This window comes from Vombatus ursinus, unplaced genomic scaffold (assembly GCF_900497805.2).
Source record: "Vombatus ursinus unplaced genomic scaffold, bare-nosed wombat genome assembly UNPS02014775.1, whole genome shotgun sequence".
In the NCBI taxonomy this organism is placed as follows: domain Eukaryota; kingdom Metazoa; phylum Chordata; class Mammalia; order Diprotodontia; family Vombatidae; genus Vombatus; species Vombatus ursinus.
In genome coordinates this window covers 11,868,228-11,892,005 of record NW_020954553.1, presented here as the reverse complement: position 1 = coordinate 11,892,005, position 23,778 = coordinate 11,868,228, and the positions used below count along the sequence as shown (strand labels likewise).

At 42.2% G+C, this 23,778-nt stretch overlaps 1 protein-coding gene across 1 annotated transcript; it reads left to right on the top strand.

Moving 5' to 3' along the window:
- The first annotated feature begins 112 nt into the window (after positions 1 to 112).
- CDCA8 (cell division cycle associated 8) lies at positions 113 to 22,079 on the top strand. The gene is made up of 10 exons (XM_027864593.1): positions 113 to 229; positions 4,065 to 4,193; positions 4,674 to 4,714; positions 12,944 to 13,016; positions 14,444 to 14,517; positions 15,486 to 15,550; positions 16,809 to 16,904; positions 18,027 to 18,153; positions 20,666 to 20,752; positions 21,257 to 22,079. The coding sequence occupies exons 1-10, from the start codon at positions 133 to 135 to the stop codon at positions 21,299 to 21,301; spliced, it is 834 nt and encodes a 277-aa protein (XP_027720394.1). The 5' UTR covers positions 113 to 132; the 3' UTR covers positions 21,302 to 22,079.
- The last annotated feature ends 1,699 nt before the right edge of the window (positions 22,080 to 23,778 follow it).

Here is a 23,778-nt window from a genome sequence, read left to right as displayed (position 1 = left end):
CGGAACAGTGGGCCTTTCCTCGGGCGCGGGAGCACAATCTGCGGAGCTGACCTTTCCGGGCTCCCGCCCGCCTCACGCGCCGCCGCCGCCCCGGTCTGCCGGATCGCGCGGCATCTTCTCCGCCTCGGCACCATGGCTCCGTCGAAGAAGGCCTCGAGCCGGACGACCAAGAAGAGCGTGGTGCGGGGCAGAAAGCTCGCCTCCTTCCTCAAGGACTTCGACCGTGAAGGTAACTCTACGGGCCCCGAGGCTCGGCCTGGGCCTGGAGGAGGGAGACAAATGGAGCCAACTAGGTGCGCCCGCGGAGAAGAGGGGAGCGAGGCCGGGGCAGAAGGTGTCGGGGCGGGGCCGCCTGCACTCGCGTTGCCCGGGGTAACCGCGGAACGCGTTGGCGGGGGAGGGAGCGAGCGTAGAATCCGCTGCCACCGGATATTTACCGGCTCCTTTTCAGAGGGCGGGGCAGGTGTTTGAAAGCATCATCCCACACCACTACTTCCTAGCGCTCTGGGGGTACACTGACAAAAGCGGAACTGCCCCTGCCCTCCTGGAGCTTACTTTCTTTCAGGGGAGGGGGCGATGACTGTATGCTAATATCTTACTGGTATCCTTGGGAACTTGATCCGAGCCCTTCCCCAGGACCCAAAACTCCCCACTTCCTGCTACAAGTAAGTACGGGCAAAATAAATATAAGGTAATTTGGTGGGGAAGGACATTGAAAGGAAGGAGGGGTCGAAGAATCAGAAAAAACAGCCGTTTAACTGAATTTCGAAGAACACTAGGAATACTGCTGCATCCCAGATATGGGGAATTGCTAATGCCAAGTCGTGAAAATGGGAGATGGGAGAAGGCTAATTTGGCTGCACTGTAGTAGAGTATGGGAAGGGGAGTGATATGTAATGAAAAAGGTCGGAAAGATCTGTGAAGGACTTTAACTGCCGAACAGAAGAGCTTATATGGTGTGTCCCAAAAGTCTTAGGCCACTTTTAAAGCTTTATTGGTTTATTAAGCTTTAAAGCTTAAAATGTGTATTAAGACTTTTGGGACAGCCTGTATTTGATCGGAGAGGTGTTGGAGTTTGAATAGGGGAGTGATGTGGTCAGACCTTAAAGAATCTTTAAGGGGAATCCCTTTGGCAGCTGTGTGGAGATGTAATCCATTCGAGGAACTTTTTTGAGGTGCCTGTTCTCTGCAGGACACTGAGAAAACTCAGCAAGATGTGATCCTAGCCCTCATAGAGCTCCATGTATAGTAGTAGATGTAAGACAAAGATGCAGTGTTATACCTTGCATATACAACTAAGCTCCTCGAAGATGTTTTTTTTTGGTTTGTTTTTGTCATTCTTTGTATCCCCAGTCTTAGTGGAGTTCCTGGCATAACGGTAAATGCTTGGTAAATACTTGTTAATTGATGGAAGTGTATAAAAAGCAGTATAGAATGTTCTTTAAAGTTTGAGAAAGGGGAGGGACCTGGACTGGGGCCCAAAAGCTCTTTGTTGTTTTCTTGGCGTTGCCTCTAATTTGTTACATGACTTAGGCAAATCTCTTATCCTCAGGACTTTGTTTCTGCTCTGGAAAACTAGAAAGCTAAAAATCATTCCAAGGAACATCCATCTATCTATTAGCTATGAGAGTGGTAATTACAGAAATGATGTAAAAAATGATTTCCCCAAAGTATAGAGTTACAGAAACAAAAATGTTGTATTCATTCACATTTACTTCAACATTTAACGTGCTGTTACCCATTAGTATAGAAACTCCCTTGAGGAGTATAGCTCGTGACACACTATTGCATCTTCTCTAATTCTTGCCCATATCCTTCCACAAGCCCTTGATAGAGGATCTCCTCCTTATGTTGGGGTCTTTTTTCTAGTTCCTTTAATGTTTCTTGAATACCAATGTAATACTTAGGCTATCCATCCAGTATCCCTCTAGTTACATAGCTAATCTACTGCCTTTTCTTTTCAAATATGTTCTTGTTCTATATTTTACCACACTTTCAGGGGTGAGTTGTCATTGGAACATAATCATAATAAAGTTTGCAAAGCATATTACATACATTATCTCATTTGATCTTCACAACTGCTTGTACTCTACTTATACTTACACTGTGCATCTTTCCATTGGCTCATCTGCAGTTTTGATTTTTCAGAATTCATGGTGTTTGATTATTTGTTAACTGGGTAGTGTCACAGGGAGAATATTAATATTAAAAAGATGTGCTTTGACAATAGGTAAACAGTTTAGGGTTGTTGAAAATGCTACATAGTTTCCCAAATGCAATAGGACCCAGTATCCTTGGTAATTTTATACTCAAGATATATGTGCTATCCATCCACCTTCATATTATAATTGAAACAATGTGCATTCTTTATACACTTAATGGTTTGTTTGTTTTTTTCCTATCTGGATAATTAGACTAATCTCTTTCAAGTAGTCATGGTTCTTATTAGGAAGTTTCCAACAAGATAGAACCCACACCTATGCCATAGTCCAAGATTGCTGGGGAGATGAAACCACAAAGATAACTTTGCTCAGTGAACTTCTATCAATATTTTCAAAGTCATAAAACAATACGACACCCAAATCCGTGATTGATGTTAGACTCAGGAGTCAGGACGATCTGTGTTTTGAGTGCCCACACCAGCAATTGATAGCTATGTGACCACACACAAATCTTTTAACAGCTCTGAACCTTAGTTTCTTCATCTGTAAAATGAGGATAGTAATACCTTTGTGAAGGATCAAATGTAAAGCACTTTGCAAACAATAAGGGCAATAGAAATGGTCCCCAAAAGTTATTTGCCAGTACCATGGAAGATATTTTGTGCAAAGGCCAAACAGAAGAAGGAGTTCCCTATAGATTCTGAGATTGTTCAGAGGCTTCTCTTTGGAAAGTACATGTAGGTTTTATTCAACCCTGAGATCTTCTGATATACCAAACCATTAAACAAGATTTAATGACACACTTTCCTTATGCTTGTTATTAACTAAAGAACTTGATGTTTAGCTGTAGTACTTTTGTGTTCAATTGCATTTGGTCATCCAGCTGAATGTTTGTCATCTGTTACTTTAGGGATGTTAATAGAGTAATGTGAAATATTTGATCAGCTACATGGCTCTTGGAATGCATGAGGCCCACTTTAAACAGTGAGGCAGTTTTGTTAGATTTACTGTAATTCTATTACATTGCCGTTGTGATGGTTTACGGAAAGTTATTGCACAAAATCCTTAAAAAAAATCAGAATCACCTTCATTGTTATCAGCTATACCCCTGTTTTTTTAAATGAGTATACTGAAAGGCCCAATGTGGTCTCAGGGCTACTGGTTTCCTAACCCTAAATGATCCCCATCATCTCTGAAATTCTGGGAATCGTTTTTGCTAGGAAAAGGATCAGAGATGACTGCTGACATTGGCCTTCTTTTGTACAATGAAAAGGCAGTGTCACAGGAGGAACACGAGACCGGAGTTTAGCATCTGTTTTAGTTCAGGCTTTTACCACTAACTTGCCATGGGATCTTGGTCATATTACCTCTCTAAACCTCTACTTTCTCCTTTCTAAAATAGGACAGCAATACTTGTCTTGGCTACTTCCCTTTCCTCCTTGTTGTGAGGAAAGTGCTGCATGTATATAAACTCTTACTGTTTACACGAACACTTCTATCTGAGTGACTGAACAGTTTCAGACAACCTCCTCAGATGGTGTCTCCTATTGCCCCTCTTCCCTTTAGCCCTAGGGACTGCTCTGCCTGAGGTGAGGCGGCTGACTGGGATGCTGTAGAGCCACTTTAGTGAAAGATATATATCTCTGTAAGACAAAACCATGGACTACAGCAAAACCTGGAATCCAGAGCTCAAAGGGTCATCTTTGATTATGTCTCAGAAACCAGGAGCTGTCAGTTTTGCTGGGGTTGGGGATAGGGTGGTTACCAGGTAGTTTGAAGATGGTAGAAAGGTTCATTTCTAAAGTATGCAAAATTATTAAGGCTTTTGATTGCTGTCCTGTTTTATGTAAAATGACCTGTTCATATTTTGTTGTTTTTTTTTTTTTTAATCCTTTCTTACAGTACAAATTAGATCGAAGCAAATACAGTCAGATGCCCAGAACCTCATCAAAGAAGTAGACAATCTTTACAACATTGAAATCCTCCGGCTTCCCAAGGCCCTTAGAGAAATGAATTGGCTTGAATATTTTGGTAAGATGTTGCTCCTCTCCTAGCCGTTAACTGAAGTATAGAAGCATTTTGAGGCTCACGTAGTGGCTCAGGCTCCCTGCTGCTGCTGGTGCTGTTTGTGCTAGTTTTACAAGGTTGTCAGAGTCTTTGAAACCTCTGACACAATACAGAATGTAAAGTAATAGGCGTTGTAGCCAATTTAGAAAGGTCTTCCTAAAGCACTGTCAGCAGCATTTTGAAATGATTGCTAGTTAATGAGAAACCACAGCTTGCAAAGAAGTATACAGACTACCAGCAGTCCTCCATTTTAAAACCCAGTGGGCCTTATTTATTAACTAGTTACCTTAATCTCCCAATTTTTCCTAGATACTTAAGTGGCTTCTTTGTGAAGCTACAATATTAAGCTACAACATTAGGTTGAGTCTTCCAAAGATGCTTCTGTTGTTGAATAAATGATTATCCACATATGTTAGTTGCTAAAGAGGAATGTTCTTTTTGTAGCTCTAGGAGGAAGCAAACAGGCCCTGGAAGAAGCAGCTACGGTAAGTGATTTGTCTCATTTGATTTTTGTGGAAGTTTCTGTCTTTATCAAATCCAGGAACATTTGTTGAACTATTCTGCCCAAGGCAGTGTTCTTATGAAGAGGACATTATGTAGGTACAACCAGTAAAGACAGAAGGATCTCTGGGCTCCGCAGGGATTCTCCTGTTCTGGTAGGCCTTGTTTGTTTTATTGGTGGTTTTTTTCTTTTACTTCATAACAACTACCCTTCATAAACCCTCCTTTGTAACAAAGGAAAACAGACTGTTTTGACAGCATGTATAACATTCTGTGCTTTTACCTCTGCTGAGAGGAGGGGGAGTGTGTTTCATCCCTGGTACCTTGGATCCAAGGTCAGTTATTGCACTTAATTTGAAATTTAATATCTTTTAATATGTTATTGTAGTCATATATATTATTTATTTAATCCTGCTTACTTTACACTGCATCAGTTGGCAAAAAGTCTTCCCATTTTTTTGGAATCCTGAGATACATCATTTCTTAATGGTGTGATACTATTCTGTTACATTTACGTGCCACAATTTGGGCCAGTTGTGGTGATGCCCTGAGTGTGGTCCCTGCTACCAAAGCTCAGGCTGATGTATTGCTTATGTCTGGGATTATTGAGCTGCAGGAGGGCGAAGGCCAGTCAGGTATCTGCACTGAATTCAGCAACAATATGTTGAGTCCCTTGGAGCAGAGGCCCACCAGACTGCCTGAGGGCTGAACTGATAGGTTAGAAACAGAACAGGTCAAAACTTCCATGCCAGTCTGCAGTGGTATTGGGCCAGTGCTGCTGCACTTCCACCCTGCTCATCTTCCCCCAAAAAGCCGCAGTTTGTCTGGTTATTCATTCCCCAGTCAGTAGGCACCCACTGTATCTAATTCTTGCTGCCACAAAAAGTGTTTCTATGAATATTGTGATACATATTAGACTTTTTCTGTCTTTGATCTTTTTTTCATTATATATCTAGTACAGGGATTGCTGGGGTCAGAAAGTATGAATAGTTAAGTAATTTTCCTCTTATTTCAAGTTGTTTTCTATAAGTGTTGAAAAACGCTGTTTCCCACCAATAGTAAATTAGTGTGCTTGACTTCCCATAACCCTCTAGCATTGATTATTTTTGTTTTGTATCATTACCAGCTTGATGGGCATGAGGTAAAACCTTGGGGTTATTTTCATTTGCATCTTATTAGCAATTTGTATCTTGGGTATATGGCAATTTTATCAGAAACGCTTGTTACAAAGGTTTTTTCCCCCTGCCATCAGGCTTCTCTTATGCTTTATTCTTTGTTCTGTGAAAATTATGTAATCAGGATTGTCTGTTTTTTCTTCTTGTTTGTTTGCCTACAAAGTTCCCCCCAGCCATAATTGTAAAAGATATCTCCTTGCTTTCTCCAGCCTTTTTTTTTATTAATAATATGGCTTCTTATTTTTAGATTGTATGTCTATCTGGCTCTTATTGCGATATAAAATGCTAATCTTAAACCTATTTTCTGCCAAATTAGTTTTCAGTCTTCCCAGAAGTTTTGTTGAATAAGGAATTCTTCCTCTATTAGTTCATGGGTTTATTGAACATTGAGCTACTGTGTTCATTTGCTTCAGGGTTGTTGTCTCTTCTGATAAACTCCTAAGTGTGATGGCTTGTCCTGCTTTCTGTTCTCTTTGTAGTGCTGGCTCTTGAGTTCTTCAGTGGGATTAGGTAATCTCAAACCCAGATTTATTTTTAAATTGATTTACCTATTGCACTCATCTTTATTGCATAGGCCTTGGGATAAAACACATAATTTGTTTCAATTCTTAACCATTGGACTTTGCTAACCACAGAATGATTGAAACCATGATTCTCTGCTATGGGTTGTCATACACTTGGAGTTTTCAAATTGAAAGGGACTTCGGGTCATCTAGTCCAATCTATTCCAAAAGCTATGATGCCCTGTCTGTCTGTGTGACATTCTTAACAAATGTTTATCCAGCCTTTGCTTAAAGTCTCCATTGAATTGAAAAGGACTAAGAACCAGGAGGAGGACTGGAAGGAAGCAGGATCGCTAACAAATGCTCATACTGTGGGGTGTTTGTGCTTCACCACTTGCGTACAAAGTACTTTGCATGCATTACCACATGTGATCATCATAGCCCTCCTAGGAGATGCAAGGGTTACTATCCCCATTTTATAGTTCAGGAACCTGGAGGCTTGAAATCACATGGTAAGAGGACAGAGCCAGATCTTGAACAGCACAAAGGATCTTGGCATATAAAACAGAACTTTCCTCAACATAACAACATAAAAGTGGTTTGGCAAACAAATAGAGATCCACCTTCTTCCAGCAGCAAACTGAAGTGATTTAGATGTGAGGTTTAGAGGGAGATGTGATGGGAGAGGGGTGAGGTCATTGTACAAAAGATGAGTCTAAGGAGTAGCAAGGGGTCCACAGGCCTCTAGTTTTTGTGTTTTCTGTTACTGTAATGAGAGAGCTGGGAAGTAGAAGGATCCATATTTATCAGAAAACAATGAGCAAGTTGCAACTAATTCTTAATAAGGTAAACGAATTGTAGTATATACCTTGGCCTGTTGCTTTGAAGAACAGCACATAAATTTTCTTGGTTATGACTAAATTCCAATTCATTTTAGCTTTATAAGTTCATGTGAATTATCTTTTTTTTTTTTAAGTGATTAATGTCCATACACTTTGACCCATAGATCCTACTGCTAGGCATATGTGCCAAAGAGGTCAAAGACAGTCAAGTCAACAGCACCTGTTGTATTAAGCACCTGTTCTGGGGGTAGAGCCAAAATGGCAGAGTAGAAGGATGCAATGCAGTTGAATTCTTGTCCACAACTCCTCCAAACAGATTTGTAAAATGCACCAGACTGAATCCTGGTGGAGAAATCCAGAAAAAGTCACAGTGAGTTTTTTATCTGGCCCAGGTCAGCATAAATAAGGAGCAGACACTGGAGACGAGTCAGGGCAGGAGCACAAAGCAAATAGCACTCCTGTACCCAGGGAAAGGCTGCACTCCAGCATAAAAAGAAGTCCCAGACCCATAATGGGAGACCCTGAGACCCATACTAGGGCACTACAATGGAGACAGGTGCCAACTGACAGCTTTGTTGACCACTATCCAAGATGGAGTGAGAAGGGGACCTTTGTACAATGTGGAGAGGCCCTGAGAAAGAAGGGATCTCAGATCTCAGTGACAAATCAGGGTCTCACTTCTTGCATCTGGACTAGCCTGCAGAGGAATAACCAAAGCAAGAAACCCAGACCAAAATGGGAGGGGAGAGGGGTCCTACGATTCTGTCATTTTAAACCAACAGCACTTTCTGACCAGCCTACCAGGGTGGAGTCCAGCAGCATTCTGCTCTTGCACAGTTCTAAACCTCGGTCAGGAAGTTGCAGAGCTCAGAGTAGGGGGGTGGGGTGAGGGTAGGGGGGCAGAAATCAGATTTTGCCCAGAATCAGACCACTTGGGGAGCACTGGAAGCTTACAAGTCACCATCCTAGCCTGAGATGCTAGAATAACATCACACTCAATACCCCCAAGAAAGTAGCAATAGGACCAGCCCAGAACTTCCCTCCAGTAGTGCTACAGAGAGCCAGCTCTAACATCATATCCAACGTCAGGAAGTAGGCTGGAAGAATGGACGAACAACAAAAGAACGAAAACATAGTGAGCTCTTATGGTGGCAGGTATGTTTAGGATACAGACATAGAAGCAGCACATGACTCCAAAACATCCATAAGCACTGCCTTAGGAAAACAGAGGCTGGGCAGAAACTCAACTAGAACTCCTGGAAGAGATGAAGCAAGTGTTAAAAAAGGTTTTCATAAACAGAATGAGAGCAGTTGAGGAAAAAACTGGAAAAGAAATGACAGCCAGAGAAGAATTGGAAAGAGAATTAACAATGTGGCACAAGAGGTAAAAATCCTTGCCCAAGTGACAAGCTCCCTTAAAATTCAAATGGACCAAATAGAAACCAATGATTTAATGAGGCAACATGAAAATTAAATCGAAGTCAAAAGGCTAAAAAAAGAAAGAAAATGTAAAGACTCTCATAGCAAAAACAACTGACCTGGAAAACATCAAGGAAAAAAAAATTTAAGAATCGTTGGGCCACCTGAAAGCTATGACCAAAACCAGCATCTAGATATCCGATTTTAAGATATCTTGAAAACTGCACAAATCTCTTAGAACCAGAGGGCAAAGTAGAAAAAGAAAGAATCTACTAATCACCTCCTGAAAGAAACCCCGACATGAAAACTCCCAGGAACATCATAGCCAAAATCCAGAGCTTTCAGGTCAAAGAAAAAATGCTACAAAGTAGCCAAAAAGAAAGAATTCAAGTACCTAAGGATTCAGAGTCAGGATCACACACAGTTTAGCAGCCCCCAGTATAAAGGAGCAGAGAACTTGGAATATAATATTCCAGAAGGCAAAGGAAATGGTCTTACAGTCAAGCACAATTTATCTAGCAAAACTAAACATAATACTACAGGGGCGGAAATGGACCTTTTAATGAAATAGAGGACTTCTAATCATTCCTGATGAAAAGACCAGAGCTGCAGGGAAACTCAAAGGTGTGAAGGGAAGCATAAAAACGTAAACATGAACAGACAATGATAAAGGACTAAATGAGGATAAACTTTTCATTCATATATGGGGAGATGATGCATGTGACCCCTCTGAGCCCTATCATCTTCAGAGTTTATAGAGGGAGTCCAATTAGACAAGTCTCTGGAGTAGTTCAAGTAGTCTTGATATTCTCAAGAAAAGAATAGAGAGGGAAAGAAGAATGTACTGCAGGGAGAAGCAAAAGGAAGGTTAGGGGAAATTACCTCATATAATCAAAGTGCACAAGTAGATATCTATACAAAGATATCCGTACAAACAACAAGTAGGTGAGTGGGCAGCATGTGAATCTCATTCTCCTCTACACACACACACACGCACGCACACACGGCCATTTTACTCAAAAAGAAAATAGGAAAAAGGGAAAGTAGATGGAGGATCGATTAAGGGAGGGATCAGTCCTAAGCAAAACAAACTCTAAGGATGTACAAAGCTATAGCTCTTTTTGAGGTGGTAGAGAATGGGAATCTGAGGCAGTGTCCGTAAATTAGAGATGGATGAACAAGTTTTGGCATATCATTGTGATAGAATACTATTGTGTTGAACTTTTATCAGTGTAATAGCCACCCAGGATTCTAGAGGACTAATGATGAACCATGCTACCCACCTCCTGGTAGATGTGAAAGACTCAGAATTCAAAATGAGACAAATTTGGGTTTGTTTTTTTTAGGGGAGAGGGTAGATAAGGGCATTGTGGACATTTGTTTCAATTGACTATACAGGTTTGTAATAGGTTATTTTTTTGTGTGTTTTCTTCTAGACAGTGAGTGAGAAGGCAGATCTTGGCTGATTAAAACAAGTAATTTTTTTAAAAACACCTATTATGTGCCAGTCACTGTGCTGAGGCATTGTAGATAAAAAGAAAGGCAAAAGGCAGTCCTTGAACTCAAGGATCTCACAATTTTATTAGGGGGAGACAGCAGGGAAACAACTATTTGCAAGTAACACTATATAGACAGAATAAATTGGAGATAATCTCAGAGGAAAGGCGCTAAGATTAAGGAGGATCAGAAAAGACTTCTCAGAGAGGTGGTATTTTTGCTGAGACTTGAAGGAAGTTGGGAGACAGAGGTGAGGAGAGAGAGAATTCTAGGTTTGGAGGAGAGTCAGTGAAAATTCATGGAGTCAGAGATGGAACAGCAAGGATGCCAGAATCATTGTTCACAGAGTATGGGGAAGAGCGTAAGGTGTAAGAAGACTTGGAAAAGTAGGAAGGGGCAAGATTATGAAGGGCTTAAAAGCCAGCAAATTTTAAAACATTTTATCTTGCAGGCAATAGGAAGCCACAAGAATGAGTTGATAGAGATGGGTGGATGGGTGTGTGGATGGGTAGATAAATATAGAGAGGTCCCATTTATACTAAAATATGTATCAGTAACAAGTAAACTGGAATCAAAGTAAATGCTCATGGTTGTACATGAAGGAAAATTATTGCACCATAAGAACAGTATGAAGAAATCACAAAATGTATATGAATTGATATAAAGTGAAGTAAGCAGAAGCATGGAAACCTTTGCTCGATTAAGCAGCATTTATTAAATGTCCACATTGTACTAAACTTTGTACTAGGCTCTGGGGATGCAAATACAGAGAATGAAAAACATCTAATCAAAAAGAACTTCTATTCCAATGGGGAAGATGGCAATTATAGAGTTACGTACAAAAGAAAGATAAAGGAAAGATACAAAGTAGTTAAAATGAAAGGGAAGGAACTAGCACTTCAGGGAGGGTGTCAGGAAAGGTTTTTGAGCTGCCTCTGGAAGAAAGGAAGGGAGGGAGGGAAGAAGTGCATTCCAGGCACTGGGGTGGGGATAACCAATGAGAAGGCACAGTGATAGAGATGGAGTGTGGTGCAGGAGGAACTGAGAAAAAGGCCAGTTTGTCTGGATTATAGAATGAGATTGGGCCAGGTTGTGAAGAGCTTTCAAAGCTAAATGGAGGCGTTTAATCCTAGAGGAAGTAGGGAGCCACTGGAGTTGATAAAGTAGTAGAGTCACATTGTCAGATCTGAGACTTGGGGCAGAGAGTCTAGGCCGGAGGTGATGAGGCCCCTAGCTAAGGTGGTATCCGCCTGTGAAGAAAGAGATGTCACATCTGAGAGAGGTTTTGGAGGGAGAAATAGCAAGTTTTGACAAGTCAGTGGATACATAGAATAAGGCAGAGTTCGGAGAATAGAATTCAGTTCACCAAAGTTTAAGATCCTGGGTGATTGAAAGGCTAGTGAATGCTTTTGCTGAAAGTAGGGAAAGTACACCAACTATAGGCACGTACGTGAAAAGAGCAACAACAAAATTGGAAACTAAATGCTGTATAATAATGACCAAACTTGTCACGGAAGAAAAATGAGGATGTGCCTTTCTCCCCTCTGCAGAAGGACTGTGGGTACGAAATGCGGCCTCTATTGTTGGGCTTGCTGTAGTGGTTGGTTTTGCTGAACTACTTTTATTTAAAATTCTCTTTATCAGAGATAGCCCTCTAGGTGAAGAGAGAAGGGATCAATACCATTTAAAGTCCCTGTGATATGGACTACTTCCTTCTACTCTAAGAAGATTGAGGACAGAAAAGACAGAGAAACCACAATTCTTTCACATGACAGTGGAAAATCATTTAAAGAAAAAGGATAGGCTAAAGGAAAGGGAGATAATCTTAACTTTTAGAGGTGGTTGGAACAAGAGGGAAAATCACATCCAGCATGTTTAGTTGATAGCTTATAAAATCTCTCCTGCCTTCAGTACTTTTATAACTCGTTTGTTCAGATAGATATACTTAGCATATTATTGTGGGAAAGCTTAGGGTGCTTAGCAAAGCAGGACATTTTGCCTTGGCCAGATAAAGTGCTCAATTATGCACCTCAGAGTTCATCTAACCTTTTTCATTTTCAAATAAAAACACTGTCAGGAAGCTCCTTTGTAAATTTTTAGAGTTTATAAAAATAAGGAAGAAACAATAACTTCTAATCCAGTAATAAAGGTTGGAAGAATGTAACCTTCATGAAGGCAAAGATTGCCTGTTATTTTTCCATTAATATCCTCAATATGCAATACAGTATCTTACATATGCTTATTGAATTTAGTAGAATTTAAGCTCTTTGAGGGCAGGGACTTTCATTTTTGTCTTTACATCACTAGCACATAGCTCAGTGCCTGCTATAGAGTTGCCTTCCTGGGGTGCCCATTTGTGTGTGGGGGCTGTGGGTATATGTATGTGTCTATGTATGCATAATTTAGCCATTAGATATCTTACCTAGCCACCAAAGTGGCATTAGCCCCAGGTAATATGTTAAGCCCCATGGCTGCAAACCAGTTTTAATTAAAGACACAGTTCTTACACTACCCTGCCTGCCTAGTTTTTGTGCTCACTGTTGAAAGGACTGTTATTAGCCATATTCACAGGTACTGAGTGATCACTGAGTGACGTTGTCCTCTAACGGGCAGTAGCAAACTCCACATTCTGTCTCTGGGTGATGACATTTCATTCAAAGGGCAAGGTGGCAGAGAGGTGAAAAGGGGCTCTAAGAGGAGAACACATTCATCATCTGCTGTTTCTCATTAATCGTGTACATTGATGCCTCTGGTGTTTTCTGGCTACTTTCTTTCAGGCTGACTTGGATATCACAGAGATAAATAAGCTGACAGCTGAAGCTATTCAGACACCCTTGAAAGCCGTCAAAGGTTGGTAGCTCTTCTCAATCCCTTGTAATTTGGCTTTTGTCCTCATGATTTTCCTAAAACAGCTCTCTCTAGGAATCCTTTTTTTTTTTTCTTTTTGATGAGGCAGTTGGGGTTAAGCAACTTGCCCAGGGTCACACAGCTAGTGAGTGTAGTGTGTCTGAGGCCAGATTTGAACTCAGATCCTCCTGACTCCAAGGCCAGAGCTCTATCTACTGAGCCACCTAGCTGCCCCTAGGAATCTTTTCTTAACTGATAAAATGCATGGGTCTTTTTTTAGTCCCTATCCTCTTTGACCTTTCTGCAACTAATTACCCTGCCCTTGGCATTTTCTCCCTTTTCGTTTTTTATTACACTGCTCTCTCCTAGTTCTCCTACCCATATGACTGCTCTTCAGTCACCTTTGTGGAATCAATCACACATTTCCCGGTCCTTTGCTGTGGCTATTCACCAGTATTCAGTCATAAGCCACCTTCTCTTTACGTGTGCCCTCTTGGACATCTTTATCAGTGCCCAAGAATTCAAATGTCATTTCTTTTGCAGGTGTGTGTGTGTGTGTGTGTGTGTGTATTCATTCCTTGTCTGTATCTTGAACACAGCTCCATTAACTCCTTTTCACCTCTATGCTGGGCTCGTTGTAGGAAAAGCTCCCCAAACAATTAGAATTGTCCAAACATAAAATATCAGGAGATAGTGGCTTCCACAAAACTGGACTGATTGTAAATAAAGTCTGGATGATCACTTGTCAGGTAGAGGTCTTGGCTGAATCACAGAACTGCCAGAGTCCCTTCCACTTCTGAGGCTGTGATTCTTCCTGGATGTCCCACTGGCACCTTAAATTCAGTGTGTGCAAAATGGAACTTAGGGTTCAGGCTGTCATCACCTCTTGCCTGGACAGTGGTAGTAGTTAGCTCTTAATTGAGCTCCCTGCTTCCAGTGTCTGTCCTCTTCAACCCACCCTCTACATAGCTGCCAGAATAATCTTTTTAAATAATCTTGGCCCAGGTCTGACCAAGAGGCAGCTTGGTGCAACAGAACAAGCACTGGTTCTTGAAAGAGATGATATACTTACTACTTGTTACCAAATATTTGCCAATCAGTGAGTTGCCTGCTGTTAGGTTACTTTAATACAGAAAATTAGAAACAGAAAAGTTGGGTATAGCTCTGCCATTTATTAACTGTGTAACCTCAGGCAAGTCGCAGAACTCTGCAGAATGGAGGTACTATAGACAGTCAGGAAGGTCACCTGTGGAGTACCTAATGTGGCCAAGGCCTTGTAACGGGAAGGGCCACACTTGTGTAAGCTGCTGTCATTATTTAATATGGCCCAAAAAGGCAGATTGTGTTTCATCATTTTGAGCAACCAATAATTGGGTTAAATAAGTTAATTCCTTCTGGAGTCATCAGTCTATTTTAAATGTTCCTTACAGCAAAGAAAGCAGCAAAAGTGGCTGAGATGATTAAAGAAGAAGAAGCTGAAAATATTAATCCTCAGACTACAAAGGTAAGGATTGGATCCTTGGGGGGTCCAGTGCCAGCTCCTGATTGTATTGAGAATCATCTTTGGCTTTCTACCCAAAGCTAATCAATGAGGCAGATATAGTACTCAAAGTACAGGACTCCAGTCAAATTTTCGGGCAGATGAAATCTCTAAGGAAGTCATGACTTTGATTTGAGATTGCTTAGGTGAGGCGAGCAGAGCTGGACCATGGAGAGAAGATTGCAAAGTTATATTTCCTCACATCTTAACTTTCGGGAACCTTATTCATGTTCACATAAGTCAACTGAGAGATTGGGAAAGAAGAAGCCAGACTATCTCCAACAACAGCTTCCATTTTTTTCAACCTTAGAAAAAGACATAAGGAACCGATCCTCCCCGTGGTTCTGATGTCCCATCTTTGTACTGTCTTACTTGGGTTCTGAGCCTGCCTGGCAAGGTAACCTTAGGCAACTCAAATCCCATGTCTTGGCCTAAGTTTTCCCTATCTATAACATAATGAGTGAGCTAGACTAGATGTTGCTGAAGGTCTCTTCTGGCTCTGACATTCTGTGTTTCTGTGCGGAAGAAGGATTAGTTTCCTTTTGGGCTCAGAGAGGCGAACCAGCAGCCATAGGTGACAACTACAAAGAGGCAAGTTTGACATGATGTCATGCCAAGTTTTTTGCAGTTAGAACAATGCAGAAGTGGAATGAGCCATCTGGAGACAGTGGGCTTCTCCTCCATGGGGGTCTGCAAGCAGAGGCTGGACAGCCACTTGTAATATAAGCGAGGCTTCCTTTTTGGCCACTGGCGTCCCAACTCTCAAATTGTGTGACATATGAGTTGATGTGGTCCTGTGATCCTAGGAGTTGGTCGCTGCATTTCAAGAATGACTCTTTGTATTTGAGCTTGATTTTTTTCCCCCAGTTGTCTTTTCAGGTCTTTTTTTCTTTTCCATGTGTTAACTTGAATCTCATTTGTTTCTCTCTCAGGCAAAGAAGTGCCCAACGACCAAGAAGAGGGCTCAGTCGGTGCGAGCAAACAGCAGAAACAAAAGGCAATGTGGAGGGGGACTTGTTGCGGGGCAGGAGTGGAGGGATGTGGAGGAAAGGGAGTAGGGTTGGAAACCTTAAAGTCTTTGCATCTTTTCATTTGGAATGTAGACATGCAGAAGATCTGAGCCCCTCTGACTCAGGCAGAGACTGTGTTCTACAGTAGCGATCTGTGACAAATTGTCCCCCAGGCAACCGGGAAATTAGACTCTTCCTCCTGTGACTTAGGCTAGGTAGTTGTGGTCTAGAAAGGCCGTATCTGAAAGGGGCTGAGAAAAGTCAGTCTAACTACTGGTCTGGCTTTGGACTGGAGCGTAGGATAGGCAGGACTGGGAAGACTAAGCTTAATTTCTAAGGGTCTTAGAAGCTAAGGGCTCTTAACCCACTGGGTCCATGGAGAGATTTCAAGAGGCCCAGGAACTTGAATGGGGAAAAAATTACACCTTTCTTTAATTGGTTTCCTTTATAATGCTATATGTTTTATTTTATGCATTTAAGAACATTATTTTGAGAAGGGGTCTATAACAACGAGAAAGTAAGAATATATACATAGACCAGAAAAAGAGACAGAGAGGCAGATTCAGGACTAGGCTTAGACTAGAGAGGCCTACCTAGGACTCAGTAGGCAGCAGGTGAAGAGTATACAACAAATAATCATTTTTATAACTGCATAATTTTTTACTAAGTTTCTTTGTATGTGGTTATTTATTCTGTGATCAGTCATGTGCATTGCTGTCCAATGGAGGCTTTTAATTTCCATTGTAACTTATTTTTCAAATCTTGCCAGGAATACTGATACCTTGTTCATACTGTAGTCTTTAGGATGGAGTAAAGAAAAAAAATTTTGGCAGTTAGTATGAAAGGCTTTAAATCTGTGTCCATCAAACTTTATAGCGCGAGACTATATATATAGTATAATTCATGCCCAGAAATTCCCTCACACTGTAGTAAAGAATGTTGGAATGCTTTAATCCCCACACCGCACTGTGTGCTAGTCCACAGATTCCAAATGAGAAAGGTAGAAAATAAATTTCTGGAAATAGTTATGACCTAGAGGATGGTGTTTCCAAGAGAGCATTCCTCTACCAATATTCTACCATGGAGTGGTGATTGCTGAAGGTTAACCGGAAATTTACCAGTGATGCAGTGAACGTGTTTGGGAAGCTGGCCTGACAACATGATTAGAATCTTTGAAACTGGTATTTTATTCAAGCAGATTAAGATTCTCTCTCATGGCAAAATTTCTTACCTTGATAAATACAGGTCAAACCAAAGTAGTCTTGTTACTCCAGCCATGGGCAGATCTGATTTCTCAATGTTAGGACCAACTCCAGGCCCGACTCCCAGGTTTGATTCCAGGTAAGGGTTTTAAAATTACTTGAAATTCAGTGGTGACCCAAATATTTAACAGTACTCACGGAGAGCAAACATTTGCACAATGTACCTAATCCTCTAGTCTCCAAAGTTTCTTTAGAGGATAAAGAAGATATGGACTTTGCTGCCTTCTTTGCTCAGCAATCACTTAACAGCAGTGGAGATAGCACTGGGCTTGGAGAAAATCCAAGTTCAAATCTGCCCTGTGACTTGTTCTAGTTGTGTTACCCTGGGCAAGTCTCTTAACCAGTGACTGCCTCAGTTTCCTCATCTGCAAAATTTAGATGATAATAAAAACGCCTACTTCCAGGGTTGTGAGGAACAAATGAGATAATATGTAAATGTAATAAATGTAAAGCGCTTAGCACAGTGCCTGCCATGTAGCAGGTGCTATATAAATGTTAGCTATTCATTATTATTATTGTTACTCTCCTAAGAACAGTTGGCATTATCATTAATAGCATTACATGCGTGAGCTATTTTACTCTCTCTAGGCGTAAGTTAGAGTGGGTAATGCCTCTGACATTAGCAGGGAAACCCATGTATTAACCCTTTTGGCCTTTGCTGATTCTAATGCAGAGGTTTGAAAGAAATGAGTGGCAACATTTTAATAATGTTTCACTTTTTCTTTCTGGTGTAATAATCTCCATCATCTTGAAAATGTTAGATTCTTCAGATCCTGTGATAATGTAGTCCCCAAATCATCTCTCCTGTGACATTTGAACAACTTATGGAAGCATTTAGCTGCTCTTCTAAATGAAATGACCATGTTCTATTTCTGGTGATTTTGGGTTTTTTTTTTTCCTTCTTTTTAGCAACCAGGTTTCATGGAGCTGAAAATTATACAGATGAGAATTTATTTTTCTGGTTGCATGTTTAGTAATTACAGCCTTTTTCTCCCAGGCAAGTTGTGTTTAGTCATATTCTGCTCAGAATTTTTCTAAATTTAAACTTTATCCTTCTCTTAGAAGTGAGTGGTTTGGAAGGAAAAAAAGTAAGTAATTTCAGAACTGCAGCTTGAGCTAGGATTGGGGTAGAAGTGCTCATAATTCTTGCTTTAATTCAGTGTAGAGGGCAGATTTCACAAAAACTTTCTGACTTTTATAGGATCTTCAAGACCCCAGGCCTACGTACTCCTGCAGCCAGAGAGCGGATTTACAACATCTCTGTGAATGGCAGCCCCCTGGCTGATAGCAATGAGGTCTTTCTCACTGTGCCAGTGGGCGGAGGAGAGGTAAAAGAGAGCAGCGTTTATGAGAGAGAGAATTGGGGCCATTCTGGGTCTTCTGGGACCATTATACCTATCCCCAGAGACATCTTTCCTGTGTATGTCTTGATCTCTGCTTTCAGCTGCATCTCCTGCCCAGTCTGTTTCCCTAGTGTAGGTCAGCATGAAATGCTGACCTCCAAGGGTGCCATTACTGCAGAAAGTACTTCTATAACTTGAAAACTGCCCACCTCGGTATTTATTTACATGCTTGATGTGCAGCTTAAGATGTGCAAATCACAGCCTTAGGTATTACCAGGTTGAAAAAGTGAGCTTTACATCATGCCTATTATACCTAAAACCCTGAAACAAGAATTAAGTTCAGCTCTCTTTAACTGCAGTGATGAACTATAGATGTACTGATATTCTGAAATAGAAAAGGGTGTGTCCCAAAAGGTCTTTTCTCATTGAAAAGTCAACAAATCCAAGTTCACCTTGAAGCAGACAGTTCACTGTAGAGACAGCAGCATAGGCTGGGCCAGGGGTGGGGAACCTGCTGCCCTCTAGGTCCTCAAGTGCAGCCCTTTGATTGAATCCAAACTTCAAAGAACAATTCCCCTTAATAAAAGGATTTGTTCTGTAAAACTTGGACTCAGTCAAAAGGCTGTACCCAAGGACCTAGAAGGCCACGTGTGGCCTCGAGACTGCAGGTTCCTCACCTCTGTGTTGGTCTCTCTTTTCCCAGCAAATGCCCTGCCCACTTTCCAGGAGCTGCTGCAGCTTGGCCAGCTTCTAGGCTCAGGGTTGTCAGAACATCCCCTTTTCTTAGATAAACAACAAATACCTACTGTGTGCTTAGCACTGTGCTCAGTGCTGGGAATACAGGTAACAAAGAATGACACAAACATTCCTCATTGTATTCTTTCCAGGGGTGACAAGTGGATTCTTTCCGTTTCTACTTTGCCCTCTTGTTCTAAGATATCTGGATGATATTGTTCATTGATTTCTTGAAACATGATGACTAGGCTCTTTTTATTCATGGCTTTCAAGTAGCCCAGTGATCTTCAAATTAACTCTCCAGTCTTCTGACTTTGTTTTATTATTTCTTGAAGTCTCATGGAGTCATTAGCTTCTACTTGGTCAATTCTAATTTTCAAGGAGTTATTTTCTTCAGTGAGGTTTTGTGCCACTTTTTCCAAGCTGTTAATTCTCTTTTCCTATGTTTCTTCCCTATCGTTCTCATTTGGTTTTTTAAATTATTTAACCCTTTTTAAAAATTCTTGCTTTAACTAATAGTTCTTGTTGGACTTGTGCCTAAGTTCTATTTTTCTTTGAGGCTTTGCTTGTAGATGTTTTTAAGACATTCTTTTCTGTGTTTGTGGCTTGAACTTCCTGTCCCCATGATAGCTCTTTATGGTGGGATTCTTTTTTGGTTTGCTCATTCTTCCATCTAGCATCTAGACTTTGGACTTGTCGTTAATGCTGAGGCTCTGTGTAATTCCAGGGGCAATGTCTGGCCTGAGCTTCTGTCCTCTTCTGTCCTTTTGCTGCATTCATTGCTTCTAAAGTGATGTGACCCAGGGAAAAATCTGTTCATTACCCTTCTGGTCTGACCTCTGCAAGTTCTGACCCAGGTTTGAGGTCTTTTGACTTATTCCTGGTTGGGAGTTTCTCTAGACTTTTGCTCAGCTCAGTTACTATTAGTCTGATAGAAGGTTCTGCAGATTCAGAGCAACTGAACTGCCAGTTCCCATTTGGTCTGGGCCTCCTGCCCTGGTTATTCTACTGTAGGCTTCCACACTAACCTGGAGGCTGGAACTGAATCCCACTCAGCTCCTGGGGTCAGAACCACACAGCTGCTATTTGCCTCAGAATTTGTTCCATGCTTAGTACACAGCTGGGGCCCATACACAAGACTTCCTCCTACCCTGGATCTGTGATTGGAACGGGATAGCGGGCAACGGAGCTGCCAGATGGTGTCCATTCCTGATTCCTGTGCTAGTTCAGGGATCCCTAGGATCCCTTTCTCCCTGGTGGTGTCTCATCGCCTTTTTCTGTCTCAGGCCACTGGAATTCTCCATGCACTCTCCAGGCCAGACCCCATCCCAGGTGTCTGCAGGCTTCTATCTTGCCATCCTGGGCTAGAAAAAGAACTCAACTTTTTTTTTTTTTAACTTTCTCAATCAGAATTCAGTCTGGTGCATTTTCTAGCTCTTTGTGAAAGATGTTTAGTGAGGAGCTAGGCTGTACTGCTTCCTCTCAACCTACTGTCTTAACTCCATCCGACCTTCAAGAAAACTTTGTACTCATTATATTCTAATGGGGAAGACAAACAAGTGCATGTCTACATATACAGAAGAAATACAAAGAGAACAAAATCAGAATAGTTGAATACCAGATTTGGGAAGGAGAGGACACTAGGAGTTGGGGGAATAAAGAAAAGCTTCATGTAGAAGGTGGTGCTCGAGCATGTTCTTGGGGTATCTGGTCTTCTGGAGGTGAACTCCTCAAATTTAACAATCCCTTTTCTTTTGTACAGAGCATGCGCTTATTGGCCAGTGATTTGCAAAAAGTGGATCTGGCTCATCTGGATCCAGAGGCCTTGGGAAACATTAAGAAGTTATCTGTAAGTCCACTGAACTCCGTTTCATTGATGTGTGGCCATTTTGGACATTGAGGAAAGTTACTCTCACCAAATGTTTTCCCTTGATCTTAGGTTTCTGGTTATGCTTAGAAGCATCTGTCAAAGTGTCTAACTGAAGCCCCCAAGCTCTGAATTGTGGGGGAGGATTGTCCCAGTAGACCCAGGCCTGGAGAAGCCTTTACCTGGTGAAGGAGACTGCTCTTGGGGCGGGGGGAAGATCCACTGGCTCTAGAAGTGGCCTGACAGCTGGAAACCTCAGCTGGAGGAGGATAGACCGTGGATGTGATGGGGTGCAAAGGCTTGGCAGGCATTCTGCAAGTACTTAGCACCTTTCCCACTCGTATTAGGGAATAATATCTGTGAGAAGGCCTAGAGAGGTTGTGATTTGCCCCTCAAGGGCATGAGGATTTGTGGCCACAAAATGCCCATGTCCATAAAAAAGATGCCTGTCTTCTCTAGCCAATTCATGTTTCCCTTTCCTTTTAGAATCGACTTGCTCAGATTTGTAGTAACTTACGGACCCAAAAATGAAGCAGCTGAAGTTCTTCAAGAAGCTCAAGCCAGTCGTGATGGGGACTTAGCATGTACAACTTCGCCATCTCCAAAGGATTTCTTCAGGCTTGTTTATTTGGGTCCAAAGTTTTTATAAAGGGATTGACTGACCTTTTGACTGGTGGGATAGTAGAGATCATGGAGATACACATGCCTTCTTCTCATCCCCCTTCTACCAAAACCCTCAGGGCAAAAAGTTAAGGAAGACTGCTGTGGCCATAACCTCTTCACCCACCAGGCCAGCTGGTCAGCCTCCAGCAGGGGCTATTGTAGCAGTGGGATCTCTAAAGCCATGCTGCCACCACTCCTAGCTAAGCCCTGTATCCTGCTGTGGCTCAGCATCTGGACTCCGGGGATCCCAAAGACTTCTCTTTGCTCTCTCTTTCCCTTGGGTGTTACCCATGTGCCCACAGTGGGGCTGAGCAGCTAAACCTTGCAATGGAAGCAAGTATAGAAGGATGGTGGTGGCACTTGACCAGTGGGAAGCCCTCCAGCTTGCCATCAGTTCCACTGTTTTCTTCATTTTGGGGGACTGCAAGTTTTTGTCAGAAAGCTTTGGGGACCTAGGGGAGTGGTACCACGTGCCACAAAAACAGGACTGTGGCTGCAAAAGATGGGAAACTGCAGCAGCTGCAGCATCTTCCTAACAACCACAGCAGCAGCGGCCTTGTGTCTCTCTTCTTCCTCCTCTCTTCTGACCAAATGTGTTGGGAATTCTTTGTACCTATCTTCAATAAATAAGTTTTAATAGTCACAATCCTGTCTCTCTGAGAGTGACACAGTCTGGAGTGAGCTGGGGGATCGTCTGTTGGCCAAGCCTCGGCCTAACCCAGACGGCGACTTGGGTACCTGGGCCGTTTCTTGGAGTCAAAGATGCAGAAGTCAGGGACGAGCCCTGACCCCCTCAGCAGCTATGAAGGCCACTGTGAACACACCTACTTCTTTGCAGTAGCCTAATCTGGACATTGCTAGCTCCCAACTCTGGAATGATTTTCTCCTTTTCCAGGTGTTGGAAGGGCAACATCAGGGGCCTCTAGGTTAGCCACCCTGGGGGTGAGAAACAAGAATGCACGTTGCTTCTCTGGCTTTGTGTTGCTTTGTGTTAGGCATTTTTTCCAGCAGGTTTCCCATTTTGAATGCTCCTGGCAGCGTGGGTACACGTGATCCTCAACTGGCTGCTTCTAGACCGTGTGCACATGTGGATTCATGTATTATTGTGTGTTGGCACTGGAAGCAAATGTTTTCCAGGTGTATGGTGCTGTTTGACGTGACATGTAGGCCTCCCAAGTGTTGTCTGTGTTCATTAAATATTAAAGGAGCTGGAAGAAGACCTCAGGCCTTCTCGGGTGGATGAAGGACATTTGTGGAGGCCATTGACAGGTGTTCAGAGTGACCAGATGGAGATTGGTTTCGATCTGCTATGTTCTCGGTTGCTTGGGAGAATTGAGGGGCCCTGTTTGTAAGCTGGTGCTGCCCATCTCATCACCCTGGTGCAGTGTTCATCAAGTATCCATTTGGAGCAGTGGCGTCTTCTCACTGTTATCATCTGTTCTCCTGCCCCCCCTTCCCTCATCCTGGCTTCCCATCTTTGGCAAGAGCACCACTGTTCTCATTTTCCCAGGCTTCAGTGTCGTGTTTCACTTTGCTTACTTCCTCTTGTTGTTCTTTTAAACAGTCAACAAATACAAAGTGGCTCTTCTGCCAAACTCTGGGAAAAATACCAACTCTAAATAAGAGATGGTCCCTGCCTTCGGCTTGTCTGATGAGGGGAGGGCCTGTACTGATCTGGTACTACAGCTCGAGAGGTCAAGTCGAGGGAACACCCTTCCCCACTGAGGGGCAGGGTAGGTTTCTGGAGCAGAGCATTTGCTATGGCACCCTTTCAAACTGATGGATTCAGCAAAAGGACAACAACAACCAAAAAAAGAGAGTGACCTACAAAGGAAAAATTCTGCAGGAAAACAGACCAAAAAGCTAAGGAAGCAAAAAGGGGTCCAGGACAATGTGTGACTAGAAGAGCGGAATAGAAGAGAATCCGGAGGAGGAGAGAACAAGAGAGAAAGCACCCGGCTAACAATCAGTAGCATCAAGAGCCTGGAAACACTAGGTGCTTGTGGAATATGGCGCTGCAAGATAAGCAAGACATTGCTCAAACACAGCGAGAGATGCCAAGGGAGGAAAGGAACACCAAGCGCTTGCCTACTATGCGCCAGGTGCTGCCAGAAAGCAGAGCCAAGTGCAAAATCCTACAGCTTAGACCTGCAGTGATGTAAGGAGTGGGGCAGAACCAGGAAGAGGTCAGAATTCAGCTGACAAGCAATAACCAGGCTTGTTCCAAGAGCAGAACGTCACATGGTTTATGTGGGTAAATGGAAAATAACTGATGGGGTTTTTTAAGCAAACATTTAATACATTATGATTACATATCTGTTATACTGACAGAAGGGAACAGTCCT